The sequence below is a fragment of the Gracilinanus agilis genome, chromosome 1, assembly GCF_016433145.1.
Source record: "Gracilinanus agilis isolate LMUSP501 chromosome 1, AgileGrace, whole genome shotgun sequence".
Taxonomy (NCBI): domain Eukaryota; kingdom Metazoa; phylum Chordata; class Mammalia; order Didelphimorphia; family Didelphidae; genus Gracilinanus; species Gracilinanus agilis.
The window spans coordinates 164,110,194-164,129,514 of NC_058130.1; the positions used below are offsets into that span (position 1 = coordinate 164,110,194).

Consider the following 19,321-nt stretch of genomic DNA (forward strand, 5'->3'; position numbering starts at 1 on the left):
AAACTCCTATGTATAGTATATTGTACACCAATTATTGAATCAATTCTAGTTTGTTAGGTAATAAATTCAAATGAGGAAGTTGCACTGGATGACTTTGCTACATTTAGAATACCATCAATGTCTTAATTCAAAGAATGGAGCTTCCCAATAAATCTGATAATCAAAATCATCAGGCAGAACATTTTCATTGAGAATTATAACAAATAACATTACTAATTTTAAACCAATAATAAATATTTCTCTATGAAAACTTGCTTTATATTGGGGAGAAAAACTTATATGCTTCAGTTTTCCAAATTAACCTGAACGCTGACATATCAATAAATCATAAAAGATCATAATAGTAAGATTTCTATAATTTAATTTTAACTTACTTTCCATTAATGACACCATCTGGGTTTAGCATAGGGACAATTTTAAAAATATAAGCTTCACGCAAGCTCTGAGCAGTAGGGTTATTACTCATGAGATATTCCAGAGTCCCTTTCATAACCCAGCTTGAATTAGTTTCTCCAGGATGTACTCGAGCAGATAAGAAAATATAAGGGCGATTTCCTAAAGTAAAAATAAATTTAATGTTGAGATGAACAGTTACCGTTTAAAATAAAATTATTACCTTTAAATGGTTTTGAAAATGTATCTACTTAACTATGGCCCTGAATATAAAGAGCGATCACTAGTGATTAAATAATTCACTTATAATTCAACTTTTAATTTACCATATTTCAATATTTGAAATAAATATATAATATTATCTTGTACTTAAAATGAATTTGGGGGAACTTGAATTACTTCATAATTTTTTTAATCTATAATCCTCAAAAAAGCTAAAGGGAGTAGGAAAAAATATCTCTATGTAAAAATATATACACACACATACATATCTTTCTGTTTTATAGGCATTAAAGTTAAAGCCCTATCAAATTTCAATATTTAATTTCAAAACAATGCTATTTTCTCATTATGTTTTGGCAGTCAATTCTATAAAAGAAATTAGTTCATCCTTCCATCCCTTTACCCATATCAAGATCACCATATAAATTAGCCTCTGTTCATTTATTTCTTTTATACTAAAAAAATTGTCACTTTGAGACAGTTTCAAGGTAGTTAGCCTAAACAGAGAATATATGTGTGTGTGCATGCTATCTATTAACATAGAATCACAGATCTAGAGTTGGAAGGGAGCTCTGAAACCCTCAGGTCCATCCCTTTATCTCAGAGATGAGGAAACTGACGTATGAGGAGATTAAGTGACTCTTCCAAAGTCACATGAGCAGTAAATAGCAATGTCACGGTTTAAAGTAGAGTCCTCTCTATCCTGGATTAGTGCTTTTTTCATTATACCATGTGGACTCCCCTCTCATTTGTTTTTTAAAAATTTATTCTATAACAATTTCTCCACCAAAATCATACAAACAGAACACAAAAAATAAGACATTTTGAAGCCCTTAAAATATGCAAGAAATGATTGAAGGTAGGCATCTAATCATGCTATCATATTTGATGGATTTCTTAATATGATTTATTACATTTAAACAGGAAAAGCATTATTTAATGAATTCAAAACAATAAAAAGGCATATTATACTTTTAAATGTAATTGGTTTAGTACTTTCTTGAGTTATAAGGAAAAGACTGCAGCCAAGATAACCAGGAAGCATCTCTATGTTTTATATAAAGCAATTTATACTTACTAAATTGACAGATATTTTCATAATAATTGGACTCTGGCATAGCAGTTATAGTCACTAACGGACAGCTGTTTCCAGACAGAGTTTCACATAACACATCTTGTCGAAAATAGATTTGCTGAGGGTTGTGGGCTGATTCCAATTTTTGAAGATGCATCTTGATAACAAAAATGTTTAAAAAGCACAGCATAAAGTCCTTTGTAAATCTCCCTTATGATATACTGAAAGTAAAGCATTCAGGATTCTATACCACTATAGGTAGATGGCAGCAGAGTAATTCTATAATTTGCATTTTTATATAAATTGCATATTGTATAAATTGCAAATGAGAATTCAACACTTTACACTTCTACTAACATAGAACTCAAAACCTTTTAAGTAAAGAAGCATTCCCTTCAAAACATTCCTTCAATAGATACATCACATTCAACATACATAATTATTCTACTCTGGAAATAAAGTCACTTTTCCTCAAATATCCTTGACAGATAAATCTCTTTTATTATCTAATGTTTGTCATCTCAGTACAAGTTATTTCAGCTGGCTAGCACAACTTGAAGTATTGTGCTCCTAATTTTGTGATACTATGAAGATCTTTTAAAATCCTTAAAAATAACTATGGAATAACTTAGGACTAACATTTCCATAATAAGAATAGGGCTTTTTGTTTGTTTTTGATTTGTTTGGAGAGAGGACTGGACTAGTAATTTCATCAGCGTAGGGAACTAAGGAACTTCCATAAATGTGGATTGGTACCTTTCCTACAAGGGAAGAGTTGTCTGGGGAACTGTTTATTATCTGAAAGAGTTGCCTAGGGTACTGAAAGATTCAATGGCCAGGCAAAAGTTATTCGGCTAAGACACAATAAATAAGAAATAGTCTTTCCTTTGGGGGAATTTATAGTCAAATAGGGGAGTCAGTACATACTCAATGCCCTAAACAGATACCTCATCACAGCCCAAACTTAACACCTATTTATGGCTATGCCAGGAGAGCACATTTAGTTCTACTATAATACAACATATACTTTCCTAAAAATTATCTCACTGTGCAAAATTGCACAATAAAAACCACAGGGCTTATGGGAAAATGGGGTTAGGAGCACAATACTTTTAAGTTCCTTATTTTTTGCAGTGTTGTCTCTGATGGTCTAAAATGTGGATTTCTTTAGCCCTCATGCTCAGGAGATATCGTATGTTCTTTCATTTCTTTCAAAACTCTTTATCATTTCAAGCATCTCATAAATTCTTAAAGTTTTCTTTTTGCAGGCATTCTGTTTGGCAATTATGAAATAAGACACTTAGATATCCTGGGATGTTTTGGATGTCACATTTTTTTCCCCATAAAGAAAATTTCACAAATGCAAAATAATGGTAAACACAACCACATAGGGTAACATATATGGTGACCAGAAGTAGCTGGCAAATGTCTGAGATGTATACATCTTATATATCCCTACGTGGTCCCATTCAGCTAAGTAGTTTTCTGCATCCATTTAAGTGTTTGTTGGGAATGAAATCATGCATATGAAAGATGAAATTCACATTTGCTCAAATCAGTCCCTAATATATGAATCTTGCTGGAATTAATTCACATTTTCAAAACAAGCAATATGGAAGAAGAATGCACAAATTCTAGAATGATCTGATATTCTAGAAGACTTGTAATATACTCCCAGAAACAGAGTAGGTAAATTTGCTGAGAATTAGTCTCAGCACCAGTGAACTAGCCCCCTGGCAATTAATCCTTTGACTATGACAACCAATGAAACAAAGACAAATACAAAATAGTCTTCATTCTTAGTCTCCTCTTGATTCTTCAGTTGTTTGTGGAATGGTGAAAAGTAAGGAGAGTATGCTAAGCACCACAAAATTTTCAGACTATCTATAAACTTAAAATTAGCCACTGGCACATAAAAAAACGTGAGATTCTTACCCAGTGACTGAAGAGAAAAATGGAGGGATTGAATAATATTAATTTCAACTTTTCCCTAAAAATGCAACTATAAGAGAAAAGGAAGTTGGAGCTAAATGGAAACATGGCTCCAAAGTTTCTCCTGGAAGAAAAGAATGAAAGAGTCGGCAGAGTTCATTTTACTGTGCATCCAGGGTAAAGAAGAAACATCATTTTATAGAACATGTGGCAATCTTGCTGTCCATGCATATGATAAGCATTTGTAAAAATAACACTGTGAAAATAATTGGCTTATGTAAATACATCTGTCGTAGAGGATGAGGGAATAGAGAAATTTTATGAAGAATTTGATTTTTATAGCAAACTAAGTAAAGATTTGTTTTATCTTTAAAATGAATTCAATGCAAAGATAGGCATAGAGGAGAAAAAAAGTTGGAAAATTCAGAAATAAGAAAAAAAGTCAAAGGGTTATAGGACACCCAGAAGACATCTTGTCTATATAACATTTTAGATCATCAAAGACAACTCCCCTATTTGACCATAAATTCCCTCAAAGAAAAGAATATTTCTTAGTTATTGTGGACACCAAATACTACAATAAAAAGTAAAATCTATTATAATTTAAAAGACAAGAAACTTATGACTTATGTGGGAGCCATTCCTAAATTGGTTATCTCCTTTTTGTCAGGCCACTGAATTATCAGAGCAAAAGTCAAGATTAACACAAAAGTAGAAAAAAAATAAAAAGAGAAAAGTATATGATGCCCCATTTAACAACTCCAATCTGACCTATTTAAACAAACTATTGATGTTGAAAAATGATAACTGGATGGGTATCATAATGGACATCAGCACTGATTATAACCACTCCCTAAAGAAATTTAAATTATATAAATAAGTTGCTATAATAAGATCAAAAGAGTCTAAAAACTGCCTTGTCTGACAATCACTTGATCTCCTTGCCAAGAAGAAAAAGAAAGCCCAAAAGACAATACTGGATTAGAATATAATCGTGTTTGTAAAATCACATGAATAAGCACAGTGGAAAATTACGAGGAATATCAGCTCATTAAATAACAAGAAGCAGAACAAGTCTGATCTTGGCAAGAGAATCAACTAGCCAAAGTAATCTCAAGGTCATTTAAAGAAGAAAATGGAAGGACAACAAACAAACAAAAATGTGAAAAATTTGTGGACATTATAACAACCGACTTTCCACCCTCAAAAACATCTGGAATCTAAAATATTAATTCTAGTAGTATAGCATTAGGAAGCAGAAATGTCACTAGTGAAAATAAAAGTTGAGGAAAATTAACTAATCTAGACTAAGTGGACACAAAAAAGGTCAATGTTGGAAGTGACTTCATTTAGAGGGTGCTCCAGATGGCTGGAAGTGGAACAAGCTACCAGAGGAATGGGGAAAGAGATGGACTTAATTAGTTCCCTCCAAAACAGGTGAGCAATAATCAATAATTACTGACCTAAAAAAAACTACTGACCTAAATGATTATTTTCCCATTTCTGCAAAAATTGTGAAAATAATGTACATGAGAATTAAGGTCATCCTTGACAAAAATATGAGAAAGGAACAGAAGGGCTTTCAACAATTTTACTTATATAACTGACTGAAAGGAATAGAAAATACAGGATTCTGTTGAGCATATTGCTTGTTGACTATAAAAGAGATTTGCTTCAGGACAACAAAATTCTGTCTTAAAGATTCTTTCAAAAATTTGTTTCCCTTGCATATGTTAAAATTAAACAAGATTCCATGAAAGAAATAATAATAGAACTGTTAGATGACCGTCTCATTACTAATAACAAGTGATGTATAAAACTGAGATAAGTATGTTATTAACAAGTATTGCCACTTTTATGGAATATGTCCAACACAGAGTCCAAATTGAAAAGGTATTCCCTACTCCAAAAGCAGATATGATGTCAATTTAATCAAACTCTGAAACACTACAGAACCTTCAAAATGAAAAATGTAATCTCTTAAGAGGTCAGTCTAACCACTCAAACAAAACAGAATAAAAATATTAAAAATGCCTATTTTCAATAGGAAGATATGCACCTAGGTCAGTGGTTCCCAAACTTTTTTGGCCTACTGCCTCTTTTCCAGAAAAAATATTACTTGGTGCCCCCTGTCACATACTATCACTGCCCCCTAACAGTTACTCACCACCCCCAAATGCACCTGTGGCCATCACTGTCCCCCTAGATCATTGCAGCACCCACCAGGGGGCAGTGGCGCCCACTTTGGAAATCACTGACCTAGATGAATAACTCAGAGCTTATCCATCATTACATGTATCTTGGACAGACACTGCAAATGGACAATGAGCTAGATTAAACTGTAGAAGAGAAAAGTAAACTAATTGCCTTTGGGAAATATTTCTTTTAATAATTTGAGCTTCTCCTTGAAACACAGCCCATCATCTAATACCAATATTATTCCAGTGATGATGTGTAGACATAATCATGAAACATGAGTCTCAAAATAGCCAAAAATGAGGATAAACTAAAAAATATTAAAGCTTATAAAAGATATTCATCTGCATCTCATCATAAACAAGGAATTATGTAGTAGTAGCATAAAAATTTTATTAGAGAAATGTATAATGGGAAAAAAGGTAAGCTATTCATGTAACAAAGGTGAGAACTAAATGATGAATATCTATGCTCCACCCAATGTCAAGAAATCTAGAGAAAAGTCCAAATCTGTTCAGTGGACTCCTTGTAAGACATGAATAGAAGGCCATGCCTTCTTAATAGGTACCATGCCAAACACACACACATAAGAAATACAATCTATGCCCGCATAGGGAGTATCCATATCAAAAAGATGGAAAAAATAGATATACTCATATAAATATAATGCAAAGAAGAATGTGGCAGTGAAAAGAGCCATGGTAATTCAAAAGAGAGGCAAATTAATTTGTATGGGACAAATTAAGAAAAGCTTCATGAGCCAGAATTACATTTGAGCCTTTAAAAATGGGTAAGCATTGGAAATGCAGATTTTGGAGTGGGGACAAGAGTAAACTGGTGTGGGGGCAACTGGGTAGCTCAGTGGATTGAGAACCAGACCTAGAGATGGGAGGTTCTAGGTTCAAATCTGGCCTCAGACACTTTCCAGCTGTGTGACCCTGGGCAAGTCACTTGACTCCCATTGCGTAGCCCTTATCACTCTTCTGCCTTGGAACCAATACACAGTATTGATTCTAAGACAGAAGGTAAGGGTTTTATTTTTTAAAAATTTAAAAAAATTAAAAAGGGGAAACTGGTGCATCCCAGAAAGAGGAAAATGTATAATTAAACCTATGGAAGTAGAAAAGCATGAAACAGATTTAAGATACAATAGAGCAATACAAATTCCTACAAAAGGAATAGTGGGAAATAAGACAAAAGCAGATTGGCATCAGATTACAGACAAACCTGACTGATCAGCTAGAATATTTATTATATTTATTATTTTTCTATGAAAGAAACAAAATAACTGAGTTCTTTCCAGCACCCTTATTTCTTTTCTTTCTTTTTTTCCCCCACCAAAGAGCTCAATTGTTTACTGAATATCCAATTAGCCCTCTAAGTTCTGATTTGTTCTTCATTCATTAAGATGATTAATTAAAAGAAAATATTATATTTCTATAGAAACCAATATTGAGTTATATGTCAAACATTTATAAAATTAGTAATAAATATAATGAAATTTAGATTTCACCTGTAAAGTTGAGTATGTATATGGATAATGATAAGCAAAATAGCAAACATCATCCTTATGTGGGAAAGTTACTGTGAATGTAATTGTATAATAGGATTTTCCTTTTTGCCCACCAGCAGCAACTGAACTTCTAGAGAAATGATTTCTGCAAGAGAAAAGCACAAAAAAGTTTATTAATTTATCTGAAATGAATTAAATATTGAAACATTAAGAAAAATGTCTTAGCTAATTTTACTGCAACCATTCAACCTTCACATCTTAGTTGAAAAAAGAAAAATCAGAATTTTTTACTTTGACTTAGAAAATATTATGAGATTAAATTAAGTACATAGGACAACAGTCTGTATACACCAAATATTGTTATTTGTATCTAGAATTGTGGTCAAAGTTAAACAGGGAGATAAATTTGACAGTGTCATGTCTATATAAATGTCATCTAATGGAGAAGAATATAGAATTCAATATTAAGCTACTATCAGACCACAAATCACAGAAATGATGAGGGACAAATCTCTTTCATAAAGCAAACAAAAGTGAAGAATGCAAGCATACTGCCAAGTATGCCTTTGATCACTTGATTAGTAATGCAGAATAAAAGCACAAAAAAAGCCTATTGAATAATGTTATAAAGACAGAAACAAATAAGGTAATGCTTTGCTGAACAGTGGAGAATGGTTGGAAAGAAGTAATGTCAGCCCTTAATTATTTTTGCAGACAAAGCATTAATTTACTTTCTTTGCTTATACATGTATTAATTACTCAATTAAATATCTACTATGTATGAGCCATTGTACTTGCTTCTGGAAAAGATAAAAAGTTAATAAGAAGACACTTGCCCTTTACCTCATTAAGTTTCCAGTCAAAGACTAGAAGAATAAGGAATTTTCTTGCAATTGAAAAATAGGAAGTTGCCAAGACCTTTAAATACATAGTAGTACAGGAAAAGCACTTTGGAGAGTTGCCCAAGTGCTATATTGGGTATGGAGAGAAAGTTATTACCAATTGAGGGTATTTGGGAAATTTTTTTCAAGGAAGTGGCATTTGAGATGAGTTTTAAAAAATAGTTAGGAATTCAATGGCAAAGAAAAAAGGAAGAGAGGACATTTTTAGCTAAAGAGACAGCATGAGAACATAGAAATGTATTTAGGGGGCAGGTAGATACCAAGTTTGACTATAGCATAGAGTACATGGAGGTGTTGGGCCTTAAATGTCATGTAAAGGATTATTAATGCTATTTAGCTGGCAACAGGCAGCAGTAGAAAATTTCTGAACATGGAATTGACATAACCAAACTAGGAGTAAGAAAGTATACTTTGGCAGCATAATATGGGACAGTTTGGAGTGGGAGATAAAAGAAGTGGTGAGACCTCTGAGAAAGCTATTTAAATAGCCTAAGTGAGAGTTTTTATTAGGGTACTGTTAGTAGGAAAAGAGAAGAGACAAAATTCTAGAATGAGTAGAAATGATAAAATTTGGTAACTGGTTATTATCATAAGATCATGGATTATAAATTCAGAGATCAAACAAATTTCAGAAGCCAACAAGGAGACTCAGAGACATTAAATGGCTTTTCCAAGATCACACAGCCAATAAATGACTAAAGGAGGATTCATCTCAAGTCTTTCTGACTTCCAAGTCTAGCACCATTATCCCCTGAGATGCCTAACTGCTTTAGAGAATTGGGTAAAAGAGAAGATCAAAGAAAAACACAATTTAATATCATGGAAAATATACAATGCCAAAATTGACAATAAAATAGTTCAGAAAAGACTATCATAAGATCTCTTAAGTAGATATAACTGGGAATATATCAAAAACAGGATCAGGGTAAATTAAAAGCTGCTTAACATTTGAACCCATATAAAACAAAATCAAGCACCTGTAGGACAAAATAATTAAAATGTTAAAATACTATAAGAAAACAAAATCTTTCAAAAACAAAAATATGAAATAAATGTACATATAAATTTATGAATGCCACAGAAAAGAATTAAATGTACTATCATCATAGTAACAAAGCATTACAAACTAACTTGAATTTCTCGTCTTAGCTCTTATCCTTGAAGTTTTATAATAAAAAAGTAATTTAAAGTATAGTTTGTTAAAGAGAATAAGTACAAAATGTACCTTTGAAAAAATTTAGCAATTCTACATTATACACTTATGTAGAAAAAGAATCATTAGTGGTTTTTCTTTAATCTCACTAGATAGTAAATAAAAATATTAGTTCAATAATTTCATTCATAGAATACTTACTTATAATAACAAATGTCTGTACCTACACGAATCCACCACGGTCTGGCATGTAATGCTTCTTGGACTGAATACATAAGGGGTTGCATACCTTCAAAGGAGAGGGAAACAACATATTAAGAAGAAAACACTCCAAAATTCATAGAAAGGAAGCATTATTTTCATAGTTTAAAATTTTAAATAATAAAAAGGTAAGAATTATATTTACATTTTACTTAAAAACAAATTAAACATTTATTATCATGACATTTTTATCAAATACCATATGTAAAATATTTCTGAAGCTAGAAACTCAAAGGAAATAAACATGTAAAAGATTATTTTAATGTAAACCGTTTTGATATATTATTTAGTGCACTGAAATAATAGTCCAATATTTCTAAATTTTCTTAAAAAATTATATTAAGTCAAGTTGCTAAAGCTCTTATTCCATAATTATGAAATAATCCTAAATAGTTTAGTTTTACATTTTCTTTGTAACACATGCTAAATATATGATGATTAAGAACTTGTTTTAATGTTTTTTCCTGGTGAAGATTTTAATTTTTGGATATAGTTCCTTAAAAATTAAACCTTTGCTTGCTTTCAGGAGTTTTAAAAACTAACTGAAATGTAAAATATGATGCTCCATTCCATTATTCCATTGTTTATAACGCCTATTTAACTGAACTTTTTTTTTTATTATTTTTTTTAAACTTTTTTTTTTAAACCCTTGTACTTCGGTGTATTGTCTCATAGGTGGAAGATTGGTAAGGGTAGGCAATGGGGGTCAAGTGACCTGCCCAGGGTCACACAGCTGGGAAGTGTCTGAAGCCGGGTTTGAACCTAGGACCTCCTGTCTCTAGGCCTGGCTCTCACTCCACTGAGCTACCTAGCTGCCCTTTAACTGAACTTTAATGAACATAAAAACTTGGAAATTTATTTTAAATTAACAACTTCAAGCTTGATAAGGATGATGATATGATAAGCTAAAAGCTGTAAGAACTTCAAAAGGAAATTCAGTTCAACACCATCATTTTAAAGAAGAGGACACTGAATGCCATAAGTGAGGTGAATTCCCAAAGATCACACAGAAAGCAAGGGGCAGAGAGGAATTTGAAACTGATTTTTTTTAATTCCATTGCAAATATCCAAAGTGACAATAAATGTATAAAATTTCCTCTTATTTTGTAATTTCAGTCATGTCAAACACCCCATGACCCCAAATAGGGTTTTCTTTGCAAAGATACTGGAATGGTTTGCAGTTTCATTATCTAGTTCATTTTACAGGTGAGGAAACTCAGGCAAACAGAATTAAGAGACTTGCCTGGGGTCACAGAGCAAGTGTCTAAGGCCTATAAGATTATAGAGTGAAATCATTTTCTAATGAGAGGGATATGAACCAAAGTCCCTCTACTACAAGCCTAATCCTCTCCCCATTGATATTACTCAGGTTCTTAATAATGTAATCATGAAGCTTTCACATATTTATGCAACATAAATAATAAAGCTGATATTATTTCCAATTTTACACATTAAAAATAAATACTTTAATTAATGAAACAACACCCTAGATGAGCACACTCATTTGATTTGTAAAAGATATCACTAATTTTCAAAATAACATCCTTTGTTGCAAGATAGCATAATATCCCTCAAAGTATCCTGCAAGGGATAGAAAACTCTCTTACCATAATTAAACTGACTGTTGGATTTTTCACAGTTGATGATATTAAATCGGTATCCAATGCCTGTCCGCATTCCACTAACTTCAAAGTAAAACCACTGATGATAATGATTGCTATTTATATCTGAGTTCAGAATAAGATCATACTCGTTTCTGAAGATGAACAAAGAAAAATGAATCTGTTGAAAATAGGAATAATTTCTGGGCAGGTATTACGTGAGTAACTAGAAAAAAGACTTACTTTCTAACTTGAATAACCTTCCGTAGATTTCCAGATTCAAATCTAGAATTAAATTTCAAACTTTCTCCTTCTTCTGGTATAACATAACTTTTAAAAAAAGACAAGCAAAAATATCAAAAATCTGTTTATACAGATGACAAAAGTATATGTTTCATTTAATTTTTTAATAACCATCTTTTTTTTTAACTTAGAATAGATACATCACAGAAAAAAACAAATGAGCTAAAGTCTATAAACATGAATCCAGTGTGGCAACCTTATTCAAGGTTTCCCTCTCCACAGCCACAGTTAGCTGAGGTCAACTGAGAGGTCCCCATGGAGGAGAGTGGAAAGGCCCTCTTCTGCTTTCACTTTCATTGGTTTGTTTCTATGGCTGGGTTGGGTGACTGCAGAGCACAGAACTGTGGGGTGAGTTCAGAGAGAGCACACATATATGGGCTCAGCAGATATATACTTATATCCTGGTTTTGACCATCCACAGTAGGTCTTAAAACATTACTCCCATAGATATGGTGTCTTACTGTATATTAATGAACATTCTACCTGCAGTTTAATTGTGAGAGACAACTAATTTATTAATTTAAATAAGACCTTTTATCTTACTAGAAAATAACTACTACCCTTCAAAATACTAACCTTAGGCTCCAGGTAAGAAAATAAATCAAAATATATGCTACTCCACTATTGCCTAGTAAATTAATAAACTGAAACATAATTTTAAGAAACTATACCCCTTACTTAAAGAATATATTAATATGGTACTTATTCCTTTCTTATGAACATATCCCAAGTTCTGGCATTGATATATAAATGTGTATATATACAAATATGCCAATATACATAAATGTAATTTCCCTAATGCCTAACACATAGCAAGTATTTAATAAATGTTAATCAAATTGGACTAGATACATACTAACATGTATTCTTGTACATACATAGCCAATTTAATTAAGCAAAGTTTTCAAATATATGTAGACATTTAAATATATATGAGTAATATAAATTTTAACATATTTTGCTCTAAGTAACTCTAGCTAGAGAAATTTACAGGAATTTCCTCATAAACTAAATGGGGGAAAAATAGATTTATCACATAAGACTAGTGAACTTTTCATTCTAAGGAACGTGATGAATGACAAAAAAGAGAGGGGGGAATTCTAACACCCTCATCTTCCATACCCAAAATGCTTAATTTTGTTGTACTTATTATTCTGATCCTTAAAACTCAATTGTTTTTATTTAATAGTTATAATTGCTATTAAAGCAATAAAATGGTTTGGCTCTAATTCCTAGACTATTATTACTACTTTAAAAAATATATTTAAGAGAAAATAGCAGAAGCATAATATATAATCATATTTCACCAAATTACCAAGAACCACTACTATAATCAATACTCAAATATCCATGGTTTTATATAATAACACAATATGGGTATTCTATAGTCAGACAAGTGGTAGATGAATTTATATTCACATCTTTAAAAACCACAATGTTAAATTCAAATTATGAAAATTAAAAAGGAAAATGAAAAGGAAACTAAGGACTACAAATTCACATACTTACTTTGGGTTATCCAGGTCATACATAACTTTGTCTATAATATCACTTTGATGAATTAGTCTCTCAATATCCTGGGCAATTTTTGTCCTGTTAACACAAAAAAGAAGTTTGATTAGAATTAGGACTTTCAAAGGTCAACATATTGCTTTCTCCAAAGTAATTTCTGGGCTTAAAGAAAATTCTCATACTGAAAGGCTGAAGACAAATGTCTTAAAAAGAAAATGTCTTCAACTTCATTTTGGAGGCATATCTGACAGTATGCCTTAATTTTGAGATAATGTATACAAAATTTCAATACATAAATAAGCACAGGTCACTTATACGTCAAAGTATTTTCCTTTAGAAAGGTATTCATTATTGAATACCTTATAGAATACCACTTATCTTCAGATGAAATTTCAATCATGTAGAAAACAGTCTCTGAGAATCTAGCTGTAAAAAAGCTTTGGCACTTTTATTTGATAAAAATAGCAAAAAGCCATATTCAGGTCTTTACCCAGACAATTTTGTATAAGATTAAGGAGGCAGATTCAAGCATCAAGGACACATGTGACGGTAACAAAGTAGTAAGCTGATGACAGTGGGAAAGCCTAGAAAGCCTAGTAGTGTTGGGCATTTGTACTGGTTAGGGTGTTATTAAGAAAATACAGAACCAAAGCTGATTTTATTGATAATGATCCTGACTCAACAAGAAAAGTTAAACTATGTTCACAATAAGAATTCATATTTACATAATGATTTATTATTTACAAAGTCCTTTCCTCACAATAAACCTGAGATAAAAAGTGCAAGTATAATTATTCCTAATTTTTCAAATGAGAAAACCTTAGGCTGAGAAGTTATAAGACTTCAAGGTCATACCACCTGTAAGTGCTAGAGCTAGAATTCAAACTCAAGGCCTTCCCTCTTTGTACTTAAAGAGGAAAAGAAAATGTTTAATTTTAAGATACTAAAATAAACAACATATTTCAAGTGGTAGAGCTGCAGTTATCTGAAAAATTTGGAATGCTTCATTTTCCAACAATGTTGAATAAGTGAGTTGTACTATGATTTAGCTACCAGAGAAGTTTTTAAGTGTTGAAAGTCATTCTTAATTAGTATTAAAACCTTAACATCTTAAATTCAGTATTAAGGATCAATATGAAATAGAATAAGGATGGTACACTAGTCTTCTAACTATGGAATCCCTTGGACTCAGACAAGTCAAATGTTGGAAGAATTTAGAAAATAACTACTCTATTCCTTCATTTTATAAAGAAGGAAACTGAAGCCTTAAATAATTTGCTCAGTGACCTGAAAGAGTAATTCCCTAATTTTCATTCTAAAGTGATTGTTTTCCATATCTACATATAATTGGTTTATAAAGTATTAGTTATATGATCTAATTACAACAATCTTTTTATTCCTGCCTTGTAGATTAACTTATAAACCAATGCAATGGAAATCCTATTTTCTCCAGTTTCTTAACTCATTTTATCAGCTACCTTTTGATTTAAAGGACTTTTTAAATTAACACATAATAATCTTTTAAAATGTTACATATTTCTCTACAAATATATTAAAACCTATCTTTTGAATCATATTGGTAATCCTTCACTTGATGGTTCACACTTGCCAATAAAATCAGATTTAACTTGATTTATTTGCTCATTTCATAAGTTGGTATTATACTATAAAACATCTCAAACCATCAAATGTAATTATTTTTGCATTTTCTTTTCTCTTTTTTAAAAAAATAAAACCCTTACCTTCTATCTTAGAATCAGTACTGTGTATTAGTTATAAGGCAGAAGAATGGTAAGGACTAAACAATGGATTCAGTTAAGTGACTTGCCCAGGGTCATACAGCTGGGAAGTGTCAGGTTGTATTTGAATCCAGGGCCTTTGGTCTGTAGGCCTGGCACCTAGAAGCTCCCTGAATTTGACTTTCTAATAAGCATTCTAGACTTTCATGGAAGTTATGTAAGGAACAATTTAGAAACAGTCTGTAAGGCTTATTATCACTTTACAGGTTAGAATTTGTAAGGCCAGTACTCGGGATAATTTCTTCCTCGATACTTTATCTACAATTAGGTTAAGTTGCTATCAAGAAAACAGTTTAAGTGTCTTGAGATCAAGGTTCTAGAATCGTCAGGGGCCTCAGAAGTCATCTAGCCTACCCTTCTTTTACAGATAAGGAAATTGTAGCCCAAAAAAGGTTAAGTGACTTGACCAAGGTCACATAAGCAGTGTCCAGGTAGGATTTGAACCTAGGTCCTTAAGACTCCAGAGCCAATGCTCTTTTCTCTGAACTAACTTTCTTCTTAAATTAGATTAGTTATGGGTGTGTTTTACTAAGATTAAAAAAAGTAGACTTTTCCTGCTGTTTTATTTTTTCATCATAACACAACTCTTTATTAAAACAGCTAGGCATAACCAACAACTAGTATCACTAATTAATTCACTTCAATAGACATCATGAAATTTAGAGGATTTAAGAAATACAAACACCTAAATACAAATCAGTACCTGACACTTAAAATCCATAAGTATTTTCAATTGCTATTTAACCTAGCTCTTTGTCATGCTTCCCTCCCCTCCCCCAAAGCTTTGCCAGAATTCTTCTAATCCTGAACCTAACCAATTTTTTGTTAAAAGCCCTTTCAGGAAGCTTAATTATTCTAATTAATAACAATTTAACTCAGATGCTACCTTTTGGATGAAGCTACCTTCTATGACCACCTGATCTGACTCTCATACCCTCAAATAAAATCTCTCCTTCAAATTTTCTGTAGTCCTTTAATTAGATTTAAAAAATTTTTCTTTTTCTATCAGTTTTTTTGTGAACTCGAAATCCCTTTCCATCCCCATTACATGTTAAGTAAGCTTCTTGAGGGCGGGGCCTATGATATATCAGTCTTTATAAACCCAGCACCTCAATTCGATTTGTTAAACTGATTTAGATTAATATAGAAATAGGGTGCAATGGCCTGCTTACAACTCATCAGAGAAAGCAACCTGACTTAATGTTTCTACTCTTCTAAAATCACACTCCTGAAAGGTAATAACCTTTTCTTAGTTGATCTCTATCATTTTTCAAGATTGATCAGTTACTTCTTGAAAGTCTACTCTCCCTGCTTCCATTAAACTATAGTGTCATAATTCTCCCTCCATCTCAAATCACTTCCTTTTTTATCTTCATTGCTGACATCCCCCTCCTCCTCCCAAGTCTTAAATGTGGAAGTTGTTCAACCTCTTGGCCCTCTGCTCTTTTCTTTACACATACTTTTCCATGGAGATCTCATCTACTTTACTGCATCAACTATTTTCCCTAAGTAGATGACTTCTGTTTCTGTATCCCCAGATGTGACATCTCCTGAGTGATGTTCCCATATCCCCAGTAAACTCCAGAATATTTCTACTTGTATAGCCAACAGTCACTTCAAACTTAAAATATGTAAATCAAATTCCTTTTATCTTCTCTAAGATCCCCCACATATGTATTTCTGTCAAGTTTAGCACCATTGTGTCTGTCACCCCAGGCTCAAACACTCAGACTCACTTTGTCTCCTCTCTCTCCTGCTTACTGCACCCTCCAATTATCTAGACCAGTGATGGTGAACCTTTTAGAGATAGAGTGCCAAGCCCTGCCCTGCCCTGCCCCACCCCACCTTGACCAAGTACTGTGTCCCACCTCCTGCACCCCCACCCCCGACCTTACCCCCCAGCCCTCCTCTTACACCAGACAGGGAAGGGAGGAAGTGCTTCCATTAGGCTTCTGGGCAGTGGGAGCCATGATGAGAGGCACATGTAAAGAAGGGAAAGGGAGTGACCCAAACCCTCTGCTCCCCTCCAGCTATGTGCCACAGTGTGAGCTATGCTCCCCTCACACCCAGCTCTTCTCCAACCCCACCACAGGAATCACCTTCACCACAAACTGCATAGGCTGCTGTTTGTACCACCTCTCATGTAGCATGTGAGCCCCCTTTTACCTCAGACAGGAGAGTGTCAGAAGGGAATCAGTGTTTTGACTTGATTAATCAGAAATTTGGACTTCCTTTCCATTTGTTTTAGATATGAGTCAATTGGCAAACACAAAACTGATCCCACAGGCACTGCCCCACAGGGTAGTGCCAGGCTAATTGAGTAGCTGTGATTAGTTCCTGGAGGGTGATGTAGGAGAGGTAGTGGGTATAGTGAGGACTTAAAAGATGAGACCTAGCAGGAAGCTGGGGGGTTTTGTTGTTTTCTGAGGCTGAGATTCAGAGACAGACACTGAGTTGTTAGGGTCTGGATTATTAGACTAGGAAATTCTTCATCTCCTTTCTTTATGTTTCTTTTATTTTCTTTTTCTCACTAATAAATCTAGCTATTAACAGTCTTGTGATTTAAGGTTTAATTACAATTTTGCCAACCACCCATTCTAACCATTACAGGAGGGAGGAAGCTCTCCCATTGGCTGCTGAAAAGAGGGGCAGGGGAAGTGAGGAATGTCTTCAGGCATATGGAGATGGGGAGGGGAACAGCTCCACCCTGAGTCCCTCTGGCTTTCTAGTAAGGAACTCCAGCGGGCAACGGCAGGTGCACCCACAGAGAGGGCTCTGCATGCCCTTTTTGGCACATTGCCATAGGTTCACCATCACGGCTCTAAACAGTCATCCAGTTTTATCATTTCTTCCTTCTTACTGTCTTCTATAGCCAATCATTCCTTTCTAGTTACCCTGCCACAAGCTTAATTAGGGCTCATTTTACCATAAGATCCTCCCTAACTGGTATCCTTGCTTCTGGTCTCTCCTCACTTCAATCTACTTTGCAAGTATTCTTCCTAAAACACAACTTTGATTATGTTACTACTCCCCTACTCAAAAACACTTCAATAGTTCCCACTTACTACAGGATAAAGTCCAAACTCCTTAGCCTGGCATTCAGAGCCTTCCACAATCTGGCATCAACCTACCTTTCTTTCTTTGTATCCCCCACAGTGCCTAGTACAGTGCCTCACACATAGCAGGCGCTCAATAATCATTTGTTGATTGATTGACTGAAAGGCCCCAGTTTGCCCTTCCAAGTTCCCTGATCTCAGCCCATGCTTCCTTGCAGGCTGCAGAAACAGGAAAAGAAAGAAAAGTTATATGGCAGCCTGATGGTGATGGTCTGTTAAACCCAATGATTACTTTTCTCCAACCAGAAAAACCTTTCTACCCTTAAAGCTCTCTGTCTTCGCTTTCTTTCTTTTTTGAGACTTATACCTGCTCTCTTCCATCTGGTATTTACCTTGACCCACACTCAATTATTACCATTAATCAGTCACACAGATGATTACCCTGTTCTGGATGCAGATGCCTTCTGAGAAGAACTTATTACAAAATCTCAGTTATATCAAAACATAACTTTTTAAACTCCATTTAAAGAGACTTAAGATTTTCAAAGATATAAACAGTTCCTCCATGACATCATTTTTCTCATTTTATGTCTTATTATTTTTTAACTATAAAAGTATCAAAATATTGTTGAGGGGGATTTAAGCAAAGATATGGGCAAAATTCAAAATATTTTTTTCTGTTTGACTTATTTGCCTAGGACCAGTGGTAAGCATTATAGGCAGATAGAAAGAGAGTTTGAATTAAAAAGAACAGTTGCAAAAAAAAAGGGAAAGATAGAAAAGAAAAAGAAAATTTTATGTCTTATCCTAGATACTTGACTAGCAAAATAAAAATGACTATTGCAACTAAAGGATAACAGATGTGATAAACTTGTCCCAACAATATTTCTTACCACTAGCAAGTATACTGCCCCAAACTGTAACACTTTAAGAATACAAAGGTTCAAAGTATAAAGTTCCTAGAATTAAATCAACTATGTATACTCAAAATTTTGTTTAAATTTTGTTCAAAAGATTTTATTCTGTGTAGCGGGATGGTACCTTTAACTCAGGCTATAATTATATAATTAATAATGCAGTCTATAATTAAAGTCAACTATCTTAAACTAAAGAGAATCAGCTATCCAGACCAAATTCTGAGATTACTATTGTAAATGAAACTTTAAATAAGCTCCCAGTCAAAGAGACCAATAGACTAAGAAAACTAAAGTGGGAACTTTTGTCCTCCTGATTAAATAGATCCTGAACCTTCCTAATTAAGGGAAAGAACCAATGCTTTAACTTTTCAACTTGAGTTTATTACTATATAAAATCTTACTAAGAAACCAAAAGCTTTCTCCAAAGAGAAATTTTTAAATTGAGGCTTTCCTTTACTTATCTAAAAACAGTCTGCACCAGGTACA

The 19,321-nt window shown here is 33.3% G+C and overlaps 1 protein-coding gene across 1 annotated transcript in view; it reads right to left on the minus strand.

Moving 5' to 3' along the window:
- AGTPBP1 (ATP/GTP binding carboxypeptidase 1) overlaps positions 1-19,321 on the minus strand; it is a 180,466-nt gene that overhangs the window by 36,102 nt on the left and 125,043 nt on the right. Inside the window, exons 13-19 of the mRNA XM_044678095.1 lie at positions 13,061-13,144; positions 11,492-11,578; positions 11,255-11,403; positions 9,588-9,675; positions 7,332-7,476; positions 1,694-1,847; positions 375-555 (exon numbers count right to left, since the gene is read on the minus strand). Coding sequence (XP_044534030.1) covers positions 375-555; positions 1,694-1,847; positions 7,332-7,476; positions 9,588-9,675; positions 11,255-11,403; positions 11,492-11,578; positions 13,061-13,144 — 888 coding nt within the window. The remainder of the gene's footprint in view (positions 1-374; positions 556-1,693; positions 1,848-7,331; positions 7,477-9,587; positions 9,676-11,254; positions 11,404-11,491; positions 11,579-13,060; positions 13,145-19,321) is intronic.